Raw genomic sequence first — 16,720 nt, forward strand, 5'->3', positions numbered from 1 at the left:
ATATATATATATATTCATCTGTAAATTCTGCATGCTAATAATATCTAAACTTAAACTTTCCCTCTGCTCTACATGTTCAGGTTTCAGATGTGGTCATTATGCTATCAGGGAATATACAAGTATAGGCTAAAATTGTGTTTGCAGTGGATCAAATACTTGTTAAGATTGATTCATTTGACCCCTTTAAAAGTCACTAATAAAGGCTTTGGAGCGGCACTCGTTTTGCTCTGCTTTTACCCACATGGGGGCAGCAGAGCATTTTGTAAAGACGACTAAACGTGATCAATTGTTAATGTTATTAAGGTGTTTATAGGAAACAGAAAAGGTTAATAAAATGAATAAATTGGATATTTGTATTTTTTTCTGTAGTAAGTAATCTCCAGCAAAGGTTTTGAAAAGCGTTTTCTCTCCTTTTAGGTGACTGTTGTTCACAGTCCAACAAAACACATGGACCCTGATGTTCACATATAGCACAAGGTCTACATATTATAGATTATAGATAGATTATTGATGGATGATGGTATGCCGTGAAAATGTCTGATGCAATTGAGAAATGATTTTAGAGATTATATCAAGTTATATGTAACATTTGTTCCTCGCGTGATATAAAATATTTAAATACGTTTAGACAGACAAATCAATCAGCAGAGATAAAAACATACACAGCTCCAAGGACCGAGTTCATTTACTATATCTACCAATAGGTGTCACACTCGCCACACGATGCCGAACAGCCTTATGATTACGTTTGGTCAGGTGTTACAATCGGCGGCTCGTTGGTCTAGGGGTATGATTCTCGCTTTGGGTGCGAGAGGTCCCGGGTTCAAATCCCGGACGAGCCCTCTTTTCTTTTTATTTGTACATTTCCTTGTTTCTTCAGAAAAGCAGTGACTGGAAGCAATTACTGCATGATTTTTCTTTTCTAACATCTACATGTTAGAGCAAGTTATACATTTCTTTCCATGATTTCTTTTAAAGCATTGTGACCGTATGTGATTTAGTGGTTGCCTTGTTATAGCTGAACTCCTCAGCAGCTCAGAGAGACACAGTGTTCTGGTTCCTCTGACTGTATCTACCTCCAAAGAGCTTTAAAGGATATGCAGAGGTAAAAAAGCCCACATGGGCTTTGCATTTGTTGTACTGTATGTAGTTTCTGTGTGCTTCTGTTTTGTATTTCCCATTAACCAAACCTTAGATGGTTTCCCCTCCCTGATTCTGGTTCTGCCACATTGCCTTCCTGTTGTACAGAAGATCTTGTTTCCCACCTTCTGCATCTGAATGTTGGGATGCTCTCCAAAACTGAAGGGTCTTCACCTCATATAAAGCAACTGCGACTGTTGTAAATTATATAAATAAAATTGAACTGAAGTGAACTGAATAACCTCAGACAAAACTTTCCTTAAAATAAAACCTTTATTATATAAAAATGCTTTTGATACAAAAAATGTCACAAGGGTAAATTACGCAAAGCATTCTTAGCAGAGACAACAAGTACAGGGTTTTACTGACACAGTGGTTTGAGGCAGGGCCTATAGCCCTCAACATAAATGTGTTGTGCTGCTAAAAAAGCACCCAACTTCAGCTACCTAAGCTGGAAATCTATTTTAGCTGTAATGTCACCTGACTGGAGATAATTTAATCAGGCAACAGGAACAAAGCTTACTCCAAGACCATGCGATTCCTGACCTTTACAAAGTGCTGCCAAACTGCACTTCCCTCTAACTCATCTAACACAGGTGAACTTCTTCCAGGCACAAAGGGGCAACAAAGGACACTTTCACCTTGATGACTGCTAAAAGAAGCACTTTTCTGACCCACTATCTGTCTTTAAACTTGAAAATGGTTAATTCTCGTGCCAATCTATAGTCTTTACGGTAACAGTGCCAAATATTCCTATAGGGAGTGAATAAAGTTGTGCCCTCTGGATCAACATGAAATATCGTTGGAGAAAATTCTTTCTTTGAAGCAGGACACAACCAAATTAAAACAGGTCATTCGTAAGTTTAAAATTGTTCATTCTTTTAGGAGCATGATCACCAGCTGTTACTACGACATCAATTTCTTGTATGTAACGAGCAAAGATTAATGGGTCAGCAAAGTCTCGAGATTTCATCCTCAGTGGACTACTAATAGACAACTTCTTCAAAATCTCTCCAGTAGTTATTACCTTACAAAATGTGGCAAAGCTCAGAGGCCAGAAAGTTTGTCTAACCTGAGGCAACTGCTACCTTTGGTTTAATTTAATCCAATTTAATTACATTTTATTTATACAGTTCCATATTAAAGCAACAGTTGCCTCGAGGTGCTCGGGATTACTCAGGATGCTTCAAACTGTGTGTGTTAGACTCACAGCATCTAAACCATCCTTCAAGCTCAGGTTATGCAGTGATGAGTTCATTGTACGAAAACCCGCAAAAGACTTTGTGGAGAGATCAGGGAAGAGTCATCTGAAGCATGGAGGTTTTCAACCTTTTAACCTCCTTCCAAAAATAACTCCTTCAAACCAAACATTTCAACTGACACAGAGACATACATAATGATCTACATACAAAGTACAAAGAACAAACATGGCTATAAGAATAATTTGCTATTAACTGTAAAGTAGCTTCACGATCTACTGTCAGTATAAGAGTGGCAATTTTGGCCTTTCTGTGTAATGATAGTAACTGATATCGTATGTACACAATAGCAGCAAACATATTTTTGGTAAACAGGATGATGAGAATACAGAAAAAGTGATGGAAGAGGTTCTTAGTTACACCAAAAAGCATTAATTTCTCATAACTCAATCACTGACTTCATTACACATATTTACAATAGCTTTACATGTTGGCATTCGTCTGGTGTTTGCAGGCAGGCGGTGACTTTACTCAATGAAGAGACTGTTAGCAGTCGCTTTGTTGACTGGAGAAGGCTCTACTTCTTCACAAGGCACAGGGCTCAGCTATGGAGGATTGAAAGTTTGGAATGGAGGAACACAATGTGGGAAAAGAAGCAGACTTGACCTCTGTGATCATCCACTCTGTCACTTTTTAGTGTACATATTATAAATCGGCCATCAGATTTTTGCAATTCACCTAGCAAGCCTTCACATGCCTGTATGCTCCTGTATATTCATTCATCCTTCATTCACACACTCACTCACTCCACTGTCCTTTGTTTTCTGTCAAGCTGTGGATCACCCACTATGAATAAAGTATGAAAAACATTTCCATTATTTGTTGTTTGTTTTTTTTGTTTTGTTCATGTGATTTTTAACACTACAGTATATACAGTCCTGCTGACACAGATGCTGTGAGGAAGGACAAGACAGATCTGTGAAGATTGGGGGAGATGAGGTGGTGGTCTTTTGGATGCACTGGATCTGTAGTTTTCACACTCAGTGAGGTCACTGCATGCTGAAGAGGAAGTAGCATGAGAAATCAGGATCCTTTTTGGACTGATGGAAACCCAAAACCGGCCCAGCACAGGAAGGTTTCTTCATTCCATGGAATGAAAGTTAAAGAGGGAATGCCCTGAGGCATGGCAGGGACAGCCTTGAACCTTCAACCTGTTCCATGAGAGTGAATGTTCAAGCAGGGCATTTGGAAGATTAGACAATGGCCACCCTGAGAACTCCTGGATGACTGGAATGATAAAAGGACCAATAAGGCACTTGAGCCTAATCAGCTGATATGAAGCTCTCGTAGCTAGCTGACTTCATCCCTTTCTTTCTCACAGGGGTCCCAGGCTGTTGAGGGTCATGAAGAGTCAGTGCAGGGAGAGGGAGGAGGGGGACATAGGTGGAAGTAGGACCGCTCTGTAGAAGGGGATGGAGGGCAGCTTTCCTCAGCTGACATGTACTGGGATCGGGGCGTGGGGGGTGGAGGGTATGGGTCAGAGTCTGAGTTGAGGTCCATGTAGTACTTGTGTTTGGTTTGGCTGCCATGGCCAGAGCCCTTCCAGCGACCCACTGACAGCCCCAGCCCAGCCGGCGGGTGGTGGGGAGTGTAGTCGCTGTCGCAAACATCGGTACTGCAGGGAGTGGTAGGTGGGACGGTGCCACGGACCGGGTTATAGGGTCTGAAGGAGAGATGACACAAACTTAGTTTTCATTGCAGTTTACATACAATTAATCTTTGTTTACATCATAATAACCGAAAAAAGTTAAAAAAAAAAAGATCGCAAAATCAACAGCAGGAGATGTGAACGTCTCCTGCTGAGGAGGAAGTCCAAAGCCCAGTAAAATAATTACAGTGTCATAAAGTTTGCAAGTGTCTGGTAAACACACACATGACAGACACTTGCATCTCTGGCATGTGTGTGCTTGGAGATAGGCAATGATAAGACTGTATGACCTATATGATCTGGTGGTAGATGGACTGTTGGAAGAGTAGAAGATCTCTGTGTTGTAGAGAGAGCGGTCAGTGGCTGGAGAGGGAGGAGGATTCAGGATCTACAAAACAGAACAAAAATCTGTAAGTAAACCGGAAAGTAAACCATAAACAGCCTGTGCACTGTGTGTGTGTGTGTACCTGAGGATAGAAGGCTCCCTTTGTAGATGAAGAGCTGCTGGATGAAGCTCCAGTCACATGATTTCTATCATAAAGAGGAGCTCCACTGCTGCTGCTGCCCATCAGACTGACAGAACTCATCATGGACTTCCCACAGGAGATACCTGCACACAATAGTTGACAGGTATTATTAACACCTGTGCTGATAAGTAGCAGTGTAACCATAGCACTGCTGCTGTGTGCTCCAGCTTACCTTGATAGGTACCATGCTGAGAACCGCTGGGGGTGATGAAGTTGAGAGGTACATGGGGTGTCCCGCTGATGTACTCATGTGGAAAAGTCCCACTGGGGCCTTTGTATCGTCGACACACCACACGCTGGCAGACAAAATAAGCTCCCCCGATGATGAAGACGAGCAGGATGATGGCAATAACTGGGCCGATAGTGTTGGGCCCAGTGCTAGGGATGCCACTGGAGGGAGGTGACACATGCTCTGAACATGGACAAGAAAAAAAGAATACAGAGTGTAAGACGGGAAGTTTACCAGAGAATATACAGCCATGTTTCTGCAGTTTGAATATCTCAGTGTTTTTACCGCAGGCGAGCTCATCTGATCCATCAGGACAGTCGGAGTAATTGTCACACTGTTGTTTCTTTGTGATACATTGATTGTCACCACAGCGGAACTGGTTGGGAGGGCAGATAGCTGGAGTAGAAGAGGAAACGTAGCAAGATGTTTCAATGGCATTTTTTTGTTTAAAAAAACAATAAAACCAAAAGCTGTCGCATTTATGTACATTTTATACGCAACAGGAAGAAGAACGATAGAAAATTATATGCCAGTGATTGGAAATTTTCTTTGTTTAGACCGAGCATGGGGGGAACTGTTACTGAATGCAACACAAATATGAGGTAGACAAGATAGCAGAACACATACGTGGAACCTCTGCAAATATTTCTGTTGCAAACAGGCAAATCCAGCCATAGCAGTGGAGAATCAACAAAAGAAGGGTGACGTTTCAAAAAGTAGGTGGGTTGGTTTTGTGACTAAGGAGACCCAGGGAAGATGCTCTTTATATATTCTATGAATGATCAGATCGATGAAAATAAACACACTGAGAGCTCCAAGACAGGCACGAACAGTGTCGCTGACTTATTGTTTTTATCTATGCAACTGAAATTTAAGCAGTTTAAAAAACCGCAGACATCTTTAAGCGGCAGTTGTGAGCCTGTATGAAAATGTGAAAAATGGCTGTTTGGTGCTGGCGCTACTCATTAGACCAAACACAACAATGCAAGACTACAAGGAGTCACTTTAGTAACTGGCTGTTTTTGTTGGTCAGGCTTCTGTGGCTGTAAATACAATAGTCTTCTATTCTCCCTGTAGTTTAATTTAAACACAATCTGCATTAAGAGGAGCCAATAATGCTCCAAGCAAGCACTTGGCAAGAATGGTAAGGAAAAACTCTTAACAGGAAGAAACCTCCAGCTCAACCAGGCTCACACATGGAGAGCCAACTGATTTGAACAGTTGGGGGTGAGGTTAAAGAGAAGACAGCAGAGGGAGGTAAGGTCACAAGATCCAGCCCTAACTATATACTCTATCAAAAAGGACGTTTTTATAAAACAGTTTTTGAAAAGCAGAAACTTTTTAGAAAGAAGTGCACTACTGGGTCAGTACAGTCCTATGGGTTCTTTAACATGATAACTATATACACTGATAGAGCTTTAGAGGACGTAGAGAGGATGATTTTTAACCCCACAACAATTCTGGTCCTAATGAGGAAAAAATGACTTAGAAACTTCGTATAAAGAGTATTTATACATTTCATAACTGTAAGGGTTTATCTTACAATAGAAAGTGCTTCGAGGCAACTGCTGTTTTGATTTGGTGCTATGACTCATAGGTAAACTCAGGCTATTATTTGTTTAGTAGAAATATCAAGCATCCTAAAGAACACTGAAAGTAAAACCTAACTTATCAGTCACAAAACTTCCATGCATAATGCTGCAAACATCTGTGCCTGAGTTGAGCGTGTAAACCTACTTTCACAGTCCTGCTCATCAGAGTGATCAGCACAGTCCAATTCACCATTGCAGCGTCTTTGAGCATCAATGCAGCCTCCTTTGTCACATCGGAACTGATATGTAGAACAGATGGGACAGTTGTCTTCATCACTGCCATCTTCACATTCTGGAAAGCCGTCGCAACGCCAGGCCATAGGAATGCAATCAATCTCCCCTGTGGAGCAGGTGAATTGCTCTGTTGAGCAGGTAGGCGGCTCTGAGAAAAAACAGAGAAGACAACATATAAGGAAGAGAATGAAGCACAGAGACAAGTCACAATTATCTGTGGAAAGGAGAAGCACTGAACTTTAGATTAGACCCTTCAGACTAAGAGGGACAAAACCTAAACAACAGGAGTGAACATGCATGCAAATGTATATACAGTGTATGTACAGTGTGTCATTAGACATTTAAACATTCCTATAAATAACCTCTGTCACTGTTAGAGTAATTACAACCAGCATTGCTTCCTCTCTGCTGCCTGTATTAATCTGTTGTGCAACAGTATAACTAAAACACAAAGAGTTCTTGAATTGGAGTTTTAGAAGAAAAAGCCTTGAATGTCCTTGTACTTCTGAAACTCAATCAGATATGCAGGTCGGACATGTCTGCTTCTCTGAATTCTCCACCCAGAAATGAAAAGGCACCTGAGTGCTGTTACTGTGTTGCTCACCTCCACAGTGCAGCAGGTCCTGCAGCAACACCAGGTGCATGGGACAGGAGCAGCGAGGTGTTCCATCACCCTTAGCAATGCAGATGTGAGAACAGCCCCCATTGTCACGAGAACATGGGTGGGACGCTGTAGAAAGAAAAACAGCCATTGATACAAAGGCCAAACCATAAAGCCACACTAATATAGCTAATAGTTCTGTGGGAAAGATCTGTACCAAACTCCTGTGGGTCGATCTCTTCCACAGCGTGGATGGAGGTAAGGTATGATATCCGTCCCTGTATGCGTGTGCGCCCATCTCCAGTAAGTTTGTCCACCCTTTCAATCATCTGCTGCTGACGGTCAATCCAGTACAGATGGTCACCCAGCACTGTCAGCCCCATAGGCTGGAGAATGTTTGAGTCCTGTAGGACAATGCGATTTGCTCCTGGGATAGATGCAATGACATAATAAGAACAAGAAAATAGTTTTTCCTGGTGATGATAATTGAGAGTTTGTAAAATCCAACAACCCTACGTTGTTTTTTCCTCACTTCTCTAAATAAAAATATTGATTAACGACAACTCATCGCCACCAAACTAAATGTGTCAGTGTCTCTGGTGGACAACCTCAGGGATGGGAACAGTAAGCTTGGAGTAATAACCACTTATGTGATATATTTGAACAATGTAAATGAAACCTATGCATAAGTTCAATAAGGAACATCTGTAATCATTCATCTGCCTGCTTTCCTGGGTGTTCATCTGCTTTTCTGTTGTAAACACAACTACTGCATTCCCACGCCGTCAATCACAATACTGACAACATTACTCTACTCGCCCGCCTTGTGTGAGCCAATGGCGCATGGTTTAAATCTGTGCTCTCCCTCATTCTCCCTTTCTGACTTTTCGTGCATCCCCATCTGCACCTCAGACACCTCAGCCAGCGCACTATCCAAGCCTCAGTCTTCATCTTCACCACCACCAGCGTCTACACTCCAAGGGGCCCTGTCCTAAATCTGATCATCACTGGGATTTTGTTTTGCCATGATGGGTCATCTGGGTCTAATTGCCAAATACATGAATTTCTCTATCTCAATAAATCTTGTTCACTACTTCCAAATGATCTCTCCTTGTTTCATATTTGTTCATATTTCTATTTTATTTTCAATATTTACTGTGAGGCAATATTTGAGTCATATTCTGGCACTGTTCTTTGTTTTATCCAAATGTGTATGAAAACATTTCTTTCATATAAATTACTTCTTTTTATGGTGACTCACCTGTCAGGTCACTGCTCTCAATGCGTTTAAGGTCGGCATCAACCCAGAATAGTTTTCCCAGCTTATTGTCGAGTGCCAGAGCTACTGGTCTGATGAGACCAGTGGTGAACAAAGACTCCCTCTCTGTCCCATCCAAACTGGCACCTTCAATCTTAGCTGAGCGCTCCTGCACTGTGGTGAAATACATGTACCTGTAGAAGTGGACATGTGTCAGCAGGGTACAACTCAAGTTTATTAATAAAGCACCTTTGACGGACCTGAAGTCTCAAAGCACTATATAGCAAAATAAATAAAAAATAGGGATAATCACAATAAATTGTAATAAAAATAGTTAATACTGATATAAAAACAAGGTTAAACAGAATAAAATAGAATAAAAGAAAACTGATCATTTAAAACAGTTAAAATGAATTTAAGCAGTGTACAGAGGAAGCTAAATAAAGTTGGAGTTGGAAACTCGTCCAACTTCCAAAGTGCTAAAGACTGAAAGACTCTATTCCCTCACTCTTCATTGTCATACAAGGAAAAGCCAATTGATTCTGAGCTTGCAACTGAAGACTGCGAGCAGCATTGTGTTGGAAGGAAATGTAAGAGTGGACTTAGTAAAAAGTGGCAGAATTCTGCCCATGGCATTTTGTATAGCCAGGAGGTGAGAAAGAGGTGATTTATCTAAGCTGGTAAACAGAACCGCGGAGTTACAAATGCAAGAGCAATTTTCTCCTGTTCAACCAAAAAACTACAGCTCTCAATTTAGAAAATCTCCTTAATTGGAAAAGGAGTATGCAACAAATGTCACATGCAAGTCAAAGCCCAAAGAGGAACCAAATATTATATTACATTATATAACCAAAATTATGACTGGTGGACTTTCCTTGGCTGATTTGTGAATGTAGTTCGGGAAGAACAATAATCATGGTCTCCTGGTCTTTTAAAAACAAGACTGAAAATGCCCCAAATCAGCAATTTGCATGATAAAACTCTGAATTGACTTTACAGAACTTTTTCTTAAAATTTGCTTATAAACAGCATGTTTGAAATAGCCTGCCAACAGAAATGGCATGAAAATGAGCATTTTTGAGTCACCATTTTCCTCTGTAACTGATGATTAAATGCAGAGAGGTGTACTGTCTATAATGGAAATGGTCCTAGCGTGGAAGCCTGTAGGACTCCATAATTAACGTGTGTGTTAAGAGGACTCTCATCTCTCAGGACTTTCATTCATTGTATTATGAAGCACTTTGTGATTTTCATCTGTGAAAAGCGCTACATAAATACATTTTACTTACTTACTCCATTTACATGGTGGAGTCTATTACATAGATATGATTAAAACCACTGAAGGACCGTTGACACCCACAGCATGCTCTACTCGCTGTAATAAATTATTATGGTCAACAGTACTGAACGCTGCCCTGAGGTTTATAGCAGGACAAGCACAGATGTACTGTGATGAGCTCTGAAACCTGACGGAAGCTCTTCAAATAAACTCTTTCTCTACAGATGATTAGTTAGCTCCTTTACAACCACTCTTTCAATCAGTTATGAGATAAAAACAATATTGGAGATTAGCTTATAATTAGTTAAGATAACTGTCAAGTGATGGCTTTTAACCCCTTAGCAGTCCTACAAATTTACAATTAGTCCCCTAAACCATCCAATGTACCGTGGGCGGTACGTCCGACTGCTAACAGGTTAAGTAAAGGTTTAACCTCTGCCAGCTAGAACCATCAATCTTCCCAACTGAGCTTAGTAGAGTCACTGTCACAAAAATGAGCTTACCCTTTCTCAGCATTGACCACAATGGCCCTTGGCTTGTCTGTGTCATCCTTGATGACCACGCCCACAGTGTGACCATCCATCCTCTTGACGTTGATGGTGTTGGTTGTCTCACAGGTCCAGTAGATGTTCCGACTATAGGCATCCAGGCTCAGGTCATGAAGCTGGTTGTCCACTGGTTGAGCAGTGCTGCTCACTATCATTGACGACTGAAAACAAACACAGTAAGGTCATAAGGTCAACATTTGACCTGTTCTGACATTCACTTTGAGTCACATGAAGCATGAAAATAATATAATAAAAAGGTCTTAATCATGATCCTATTCTCATTTCTAAGTCAATGTTTATTTATCCTTTTTTCCACAAAAACAGCCAATGGTGTCAAATGCTGTGAGTATGTGTTTTAAGAGGGTGATGTGGATGTACCATGGCCCCATCATCTCTGGCTCTGCGTATATTCTGTCGCCCATCGAGCCAGTAAACCAGTCGTTCCACCGGGTCATAGCTGACAGCTCGAACATTTCTCATTACATGGATAGGAAGGATGATGTCGGGACTCTGCTCTCCTAAAACCATTCTGCTGATACTAGCCTTTTGACTGAAGAGCAGGAAACTTGAAGGAGCTGCAGACAGAGAAACAACAGAGAGGGGTGTGGGATTTACAGGGTGAACAAATGTAGAGAAAGGGTGTGCCTGGTGAAAAGACTCCATGTTCTCTCTGGCAAAAGAAAGCCAAAGTTTTCTCACGCTCACGCACACACACACACACTAGAGGAGCTACACTCATGGGAAACAACTAAAGTATGTTGGCTTTCACAGTCTTTCTGTTGGCTGTTGAGAAAGAAGCGGCCGAGGTTTATCGTTTTACTTTCAGTCATTTCTGTTCCATTTGTCCTAACTGTAGACGCATAGTCGTATAACACCAGCAACTATTTTAATGATCATATTTTTCATTGACACTCTGTTCAAGCCACTAGCCTGCACTCTCTCTTACTTGTGTATATGTGTGATTCCCATCAGCTGTACTTACAGCTACAGTTTCGTCCATCTGGGTTCAAGGTGTAGTGGGAGGCACACCGGCACTGGGCACCAGCAGGAGTGGCCAGGCAGAGGTGGGCACAGTTGCCGTTGTTGTGTGTGCACTCATTAGTGCCATCCTGGCGAGAAGAGTGGAAGACCAGGATGTCTAGCATCAGCTCAAGCTGGCCCTGAGGAAACAGTGTGTTAAAGCTCAGCAGTTTCAGATGGAATATGAAAGGACCAACAACAAGTTAGCAGTGCCAAAAAACAAATACACTAGTTAAATGCACAACAGTAAAAATGAGATTACATTTCCTTATTAGGAATACAAAAAAATGTTATGGTCTTAAAATGAGCCGTGTCCAAGTATATGCAGGTCATTTGGAAAAAAAAACAAAACAACTGAGCACAAATTAGCAATCCAGTTGTTAAACATATGATTGAAACGTGGTATAATGTGGGAAAATATTTAAAAGAAATAGAAAGTATCTAGTGAGAAGATTTTAAAGTACAAACATGGAATAGAACAGAATAGAATATAATAGAACAGCTCTAAACATGAGGTTATTTGAGAAGGCTTGTGGATGTGGAAAGTGGACTGGCTTAGTTTGATGTAAACTGTGGCTTTGAATAAATGGGTCAGAGTGTTGTTTAGTTTCTTTTCATTCCAGTTGTTTGGTTCTTGTCTGTTTGTGTTGTCTTGGTTATATAATAAATTGTTATATTAGTGTAAAAAACTGAACACATTGTTTAGATAATTAAAGTGGTTTCATACCTGCAGCACCACAGTACGGTTGTATCCGCTGCGTTTGTCTGCACGTTCAATGCTACGCAGGTTAAAATCAGTCCAATAGATAAAATCGCGGTACTGTGTGAGACCAAAGGGATGAGGGAGGTCGTCTACTATGATCTCTCTCTGAAGGCCTGCAGAAGATATTGAATTGGGACAACACAGGAAAACTCATAAAAGCCCTAAAATCAATACTTTTTTCTTTTTGCTGTAAGAATTTCTTGTGTAAATTTACCAAGCAGCCTTATGGATTAGACAGGAAAAAACTAACAGACTATAAGACAAATTCTTTAGTTTGCAATGTGCCTAAGGGAATTACATACATATAATTGTATGTATGTATCTGTATATTGGTATTACACTCTCCACTGGCCCTGAAGATGAAGTGAAACTTTCTGTGCATATACAAAAGCATTTGACTCTGTGCAATATCCCACAAAGTCTGTAGCAGCCACTGGAATTCAGTGGCTGCCAACCAAAAAAAATTGTCTAGAAAAAGCTAGTGATTAATCTTTTGCTTTTAAAATTACTAACACATAAACAATTGTAAAGTTGTGTCCAGCAGGCTCTAAAAATACAATTCTGAATATGAGGAGGAAAACAAATTGATGAGTTGACCCATTCAACAAGTATTGGAAAATATGGTCATTTTCTTAATTCCTGGTCACTCCACAGTTCTGCCACTTTCGCCTTCTGTCTTTGCAAGTTTTCTAGTGAAGCACGGCCAAGTGTTTAGGACGAAACCCACACAGGCACAGTGCAAACATGCAAACTACACATAAAAAGGCCTTAGGTAACACTGATATTTAAACAAGGCATTTTCTTGGCAACTGTGCTACTTTGCTAGTTTCCCCCTGGTCTGCCCCACCCTCAACACTTTCTTTTGTTGTACTCGTGCTCCTACTAGATCGTCTATCTAACTTTATGGACTGGTTTTTGGACTTTGCTTGCCACATTGCTGCTACAGTGTATTTTTGCTGACTATTGAAAGTTTAAGTCCTCTTTCCCGTGAATCATTACCATGGTAAGTTCTTGGTGTGTGTTTTCAAACCTTGCATGTTGGTGCTTTCAATCATGCATGTGTCTAGGTCAGTCCAGTAGAGACGATGGTCTACATAGTCAATGGTCAGTCCATTGGCACGGCCCACTTTATCCACCAAGGTTGTGATGGTGCTGCCATCCATGTAGGCTCTGGCTATGCGTGGCCGACCTCCCCACTCTGTCCAGTACATGTAGCTGCAGACAGAAAGAACTCTTATGCCTTGTGATACACATGACCAAGGTAATCACATCTGAACGTAAAAGGATGTAAAAGCTTTTGGTGGTTTTATTAAAATCTGTTTCTTTTTGTTTTTTGGGTACATTATTTATCTAACTGGCTAATCTAATCCAAACAGGGAACACGCTTCCACTTTAAGAAGACAACTTTGTTTTTCCTGTTATCAGTATTTGATCATGGAATGACATCAGCTGGCTCCAGGCAAGTGTGTTGAAAGGTCTGGCCCATGACAGCATGAAGACATCACCAAGTGTGTAGCAACTTGACATGCTGACACACGTACTTAACAATCAAACAGAAAGACTCACACAGGCACATCAGTATGTTTTGGGGTGATCTGCATACAATGTAATAATGCAAGGTTTGTTAATGAACAGGTTTAACAGCACCATCCCTCACAAACTGAAGGTAACTGAGGAGAAGGCAGTGAGATGCAAATGTTGTTTTATTTGACTGTCCATTTGTTTGATGACATACATTCGTCTCACACACATATTCATTAATAAAATGTAGAAAATCAAATGACAGACTTTTCTGCAGATTGTATAGATAGATAGATAGGCCACAGGCACCTGGTAACACCCCTGTACTATGAAATAGTGGAGGAATTTTTATATCCACAGCAGTGAACTGGGCCAATATATCAGGTATTTTTAAAACTGTATGGTCTTACCCATTGGCTGGGTCCAGTGCTAGTGATCGTGGGTTGTCCAATGATCGAGGATTGTCAAGATCCTTACAGACCAGAACCTGTCGATACTGGCCATCCAACCGGGCCACTTCAATGCGGTTAGTGCCGGTATCTGCCCAGTAAATGTTGTGACCCATCCAGTCAACTGCCATGCCTTCTGGGTAGTCCAGCCCAAACTCTATAATGTGTTCTACAGAGCTGCCATTCATGTAGGCTCTGCTGATTGTCTGGCAGGAAAACGAGCGGAGAGCAAAGTAAGAGATAGACAACAGGAAAGAAAAAGAGCAAATTCTCCTTTAACTGATAGAAGTGAAGAATTCCCAGTGTCTCTTAATCTGATGCAAAAAAAAAACCTAACACATCAGGACATTTCTGTTGCAAAACATACCTTTGCCTGTATGTCTGTCCAATATATTCTTCTTTCATAGACGTAAACATCAAGAGCAGAGGCCTCTTTAACTCCTGTCACAGGAATGACCACATCATTGCTGTTGGTACCTAAAGAAATACTCCTGATGTTGTCCCTGAGGAGAAAACAACACAAAAGAATCCCTAAAATTCCCGTGCAAGTTACATTCTCACCTTCAAGGCTGATGGTGAAACAAGCCCGAGGTCAAAGTCTTCCAAGATCAAGTCAAGTCCAAGGTGACAAAAGTTAAAAATCAAACAACGAAAGAATGAAACAAAATAAAACTTCAAACTTATGTCCTATTGTTGTTCAAGGTGCACTACAACAGTATGAAACTCCTATTTCTCAGGTTTGTGACATTTGTGACATTTACAAAAACACGAGATAATAAAATGCGAGAGTATAAATGTGGGGTGCATTTAGACAATTATAGAACCTGGTAAGGACCAGATGATTTTTTTTATTGTGCCCTGATACATAAAAAATTAGTACTCAGTATTGTGTTCACCGTCTCTAATTCAGGCCACCAAACAGTCCACTACCATTTGATACAGTGAAACGTCCTCCCCACTGATGCATGCATGTTGTGATAGCTGCTCTAGCCTCACTGTGTTAGAGCCATTTGTTAATACTAAAACTATAAAAAGTAAGAGGTTACAGTTGGACAGTGCTTAACAGTGTAGGAAAAGATGAAAGAAATTTGACGGCTGCAATGCAGCAAATCTTCAGAACCCCCCCAGCAAAAAAACCTTATGACACTTCAGGGGAAAAAAGAAAAAAATCAGCTGAATTAGTTTGAAACCAAATACTGTAGCATGAGGTCTGCACAGACTGCCAAGAAGTAGCCACTTTAGTCCTCCTTCAGATGGCGCATTCAGGCACACTACTGAGTGTGGTTCACCCTCATTTTGAAAGCACTCGCATTCCAAGACACAGTGAAGTTAGACGTATAAAAACAGAACAAAACAGATCTGAAGCATTAAAATAAACTGCATCCATTGTGTAGACAGCTGGATTGACTTAAACTGACGTGTATCTCTTCCTTCAAATACAGAAAAGAATGAAAAATGCAGCTGTTATAAGCTTGTATAATCAGAATTACTGACACAGATTGACACACAGCAAAGTCAAAGCACCTACTAGACTAAATCATGTCTGAGATAGCAGACACTTTCTCAGGACTGAAGCCTAAACCCAAACTGAAGTACTACAGTCAGGTAAGGAGAAAGCTAATCCCCTATGCCATTCATGTTTGTGAGCTTTTCCTGTTTTTTTGTCATTTGTTTTTGACATAATAATAACAGAATGACTGTAATATGCACCAGTTACAGATAACAAGAGCAGCAGGGCATTTCATGCTATTGATTGAAAGGCGGACAGACCTATTAGTGAAGAGCAGGAAGGCTTCGGGCACCACACAGGTCTGGAGGTCTGAGAGGAGCTCCATCCCCATTGGACAGGCACAGCTGACAGCCTGCTGACGCCAGAAACACAGATGGCTACATCCACCATTATCACCAGCACATCCATTTGTACCTAAAAGAAAAAAACTTTTTTTATATGCCATTTGATTTTTTTTTTCTCTAAGTTCCACTTTGTTGCTGCATGTACAGAACTCAGAGGAAAATAAGCTTACTCACCAAAGGTCTCTGTCACTTTAGTTGCCTTCAGCCCCATTAAATCTGGCAGCTGATCGATAATGATCTCTCGTACAGCTGTGGTTTTGTGGACCCTCTCAATGCTCCGTCTCTGCCAGTCAGTCCAGTAGATATAATCCCCCAATAGAGTAAAACCAAAGATATGAGGCAGCTTGTCCTCTAGTAGAGTCTGTCTGTTACTACCATCCACACTGATCACCTGAAACAGAAACAGAAATGATGATCGGAAAAAAGCGCAGATTAAAAGCTCAGCTTCTTTAATCCATCATTACAGTTGTCATCATCCTAACCTACAGTTAGTTTTTATAGATTAAAGGTGAAAATATAGTCTATGTCCATGTTTTAACTAAATGTAAAACACACAAATGATATAGATTAAAGAATTTGGTCCATATAAAACCATCAACCATTCACCAAAGTGTTGCCAAGCAGAATAATTAGTTAAAGAGGTTTGAAGAGTGGGATTTGAGTTGGACGCATGTTGTAGCAGCCAAAGAAAACACTGCTGGCAAGGTGAAACCCTTCCTGCTCCTAACAATATGGTGACACGTCACGTGTGTGTGTGTGTGTGTGTGTGTGTGTGTGTGTGTGTGTGTGTGTGTGTGT

General features: G+C 40.8%; 1 protein-coding gene and 1 non-coding gene across 2 annotated transcripts in view; one reads left to right on the top strand and one right to left on the bottom strand.

The window, feature by feature from the left end:
• Window positions 1-770: 770 nt before the first annotated feature.
• Window positions 771-842, top strand: trnap-ugg (transfer RNA proline (anticodon UGG)). The gene has a single exon. It is a non-coding gene; the product is annotated as a tRNA-Pro (tRNA).
• A 552-nt stretch (window positions 843-1,394) lies between these two features.
• Window positions 1,395-16,720, bottom strand: part of lrp5 (low density lipoprotein receptor-related protein 5) — a 47,551-nt gene continuing 32,225 nt past the window's right edge. The window contains exons 12-29 of the mRNA XM_005747903.1: window positions 16,097-16,313; window positions 15,839-15,992; window positions 14,436-14,571; window positions 14,030-14,274; window positions 13,129-13,313; window positions 12,063-12,211; window positions 11,298-11,475; window positions 10,694-10,890; window positions 10,271-10,476; window positions 8,492-8,682; window positions 7,448-7,657; window positions 7,234-7,359; window positions 6,541-6,777; window positions 5,089-5,199; window positions 4,747-4,986; window positions 4,515-4,657; window positions 4,338-4,435; window positions 1,395-4,062 (exon numbers count right to left, since the gene is read on the bottom strand). Coding sequence (XP_005747960.1) covers window positions 3,741-4,062; window positions 4,338-4,435; window positions 4,515-4,657; window positions 4,747-4,986; window positions 5,089-5,199; window positions 6,541-6,777; window positions 7,234-7,359; window positions 7,448-7,657; window positions 8,492-8,682; window positions 10,271-10,476; window positions 10,694-10,890; window positions 11,298-11,475; window positions 12,063-12,211; window positions 13,129-13,313; window positions 14,030-14,274; window positions 14,436-14,571; window positions 15,839-15,992; window positions 16,097-16,313 — 3,345 coding nt within the window. The 3' untranslated portion in view covers window positions 1,395-3,740. The remainder of the gene's footprint in view (window positions 4,063-4,337; window positions 4,436-4,514; window positions 4,658-4,746; window positions 4,987-5,088; window positions 5,200-6,540; window positions 6,778-7,233; window positions 7,360-7,447; window positions 7,658-8,491; window positions 8,683-10,270; window positions 10,477-10,693; window positions 10,891-11,297; window positions 11,476-12,062; window positions 12,212-13,128; window positions 13,314-14,029; window positions 14,275-14,435; window positions 14,572-15,838; window positions 15,993-16,096; window positions 16,314-16,720) is intronic.

The sequence above is a fragment of the Pundamilia nyererei genome, unplaced genomic scaffold (assembly GCF_000239375.1).
Source record: "Pundamilia nyererei isolate P.nyererei 1_Seehausen unplaced genomic scaffold, PunNye1.0 scaffold00208, whole genome shotgun sequence".
Classification (NCBI taxonomy): Eukaryota; Metazoa; Chordata; class Actinopteri; order Cichliformes; family Cichlidae; genus Pundamilia; species Pundamilia nyererei.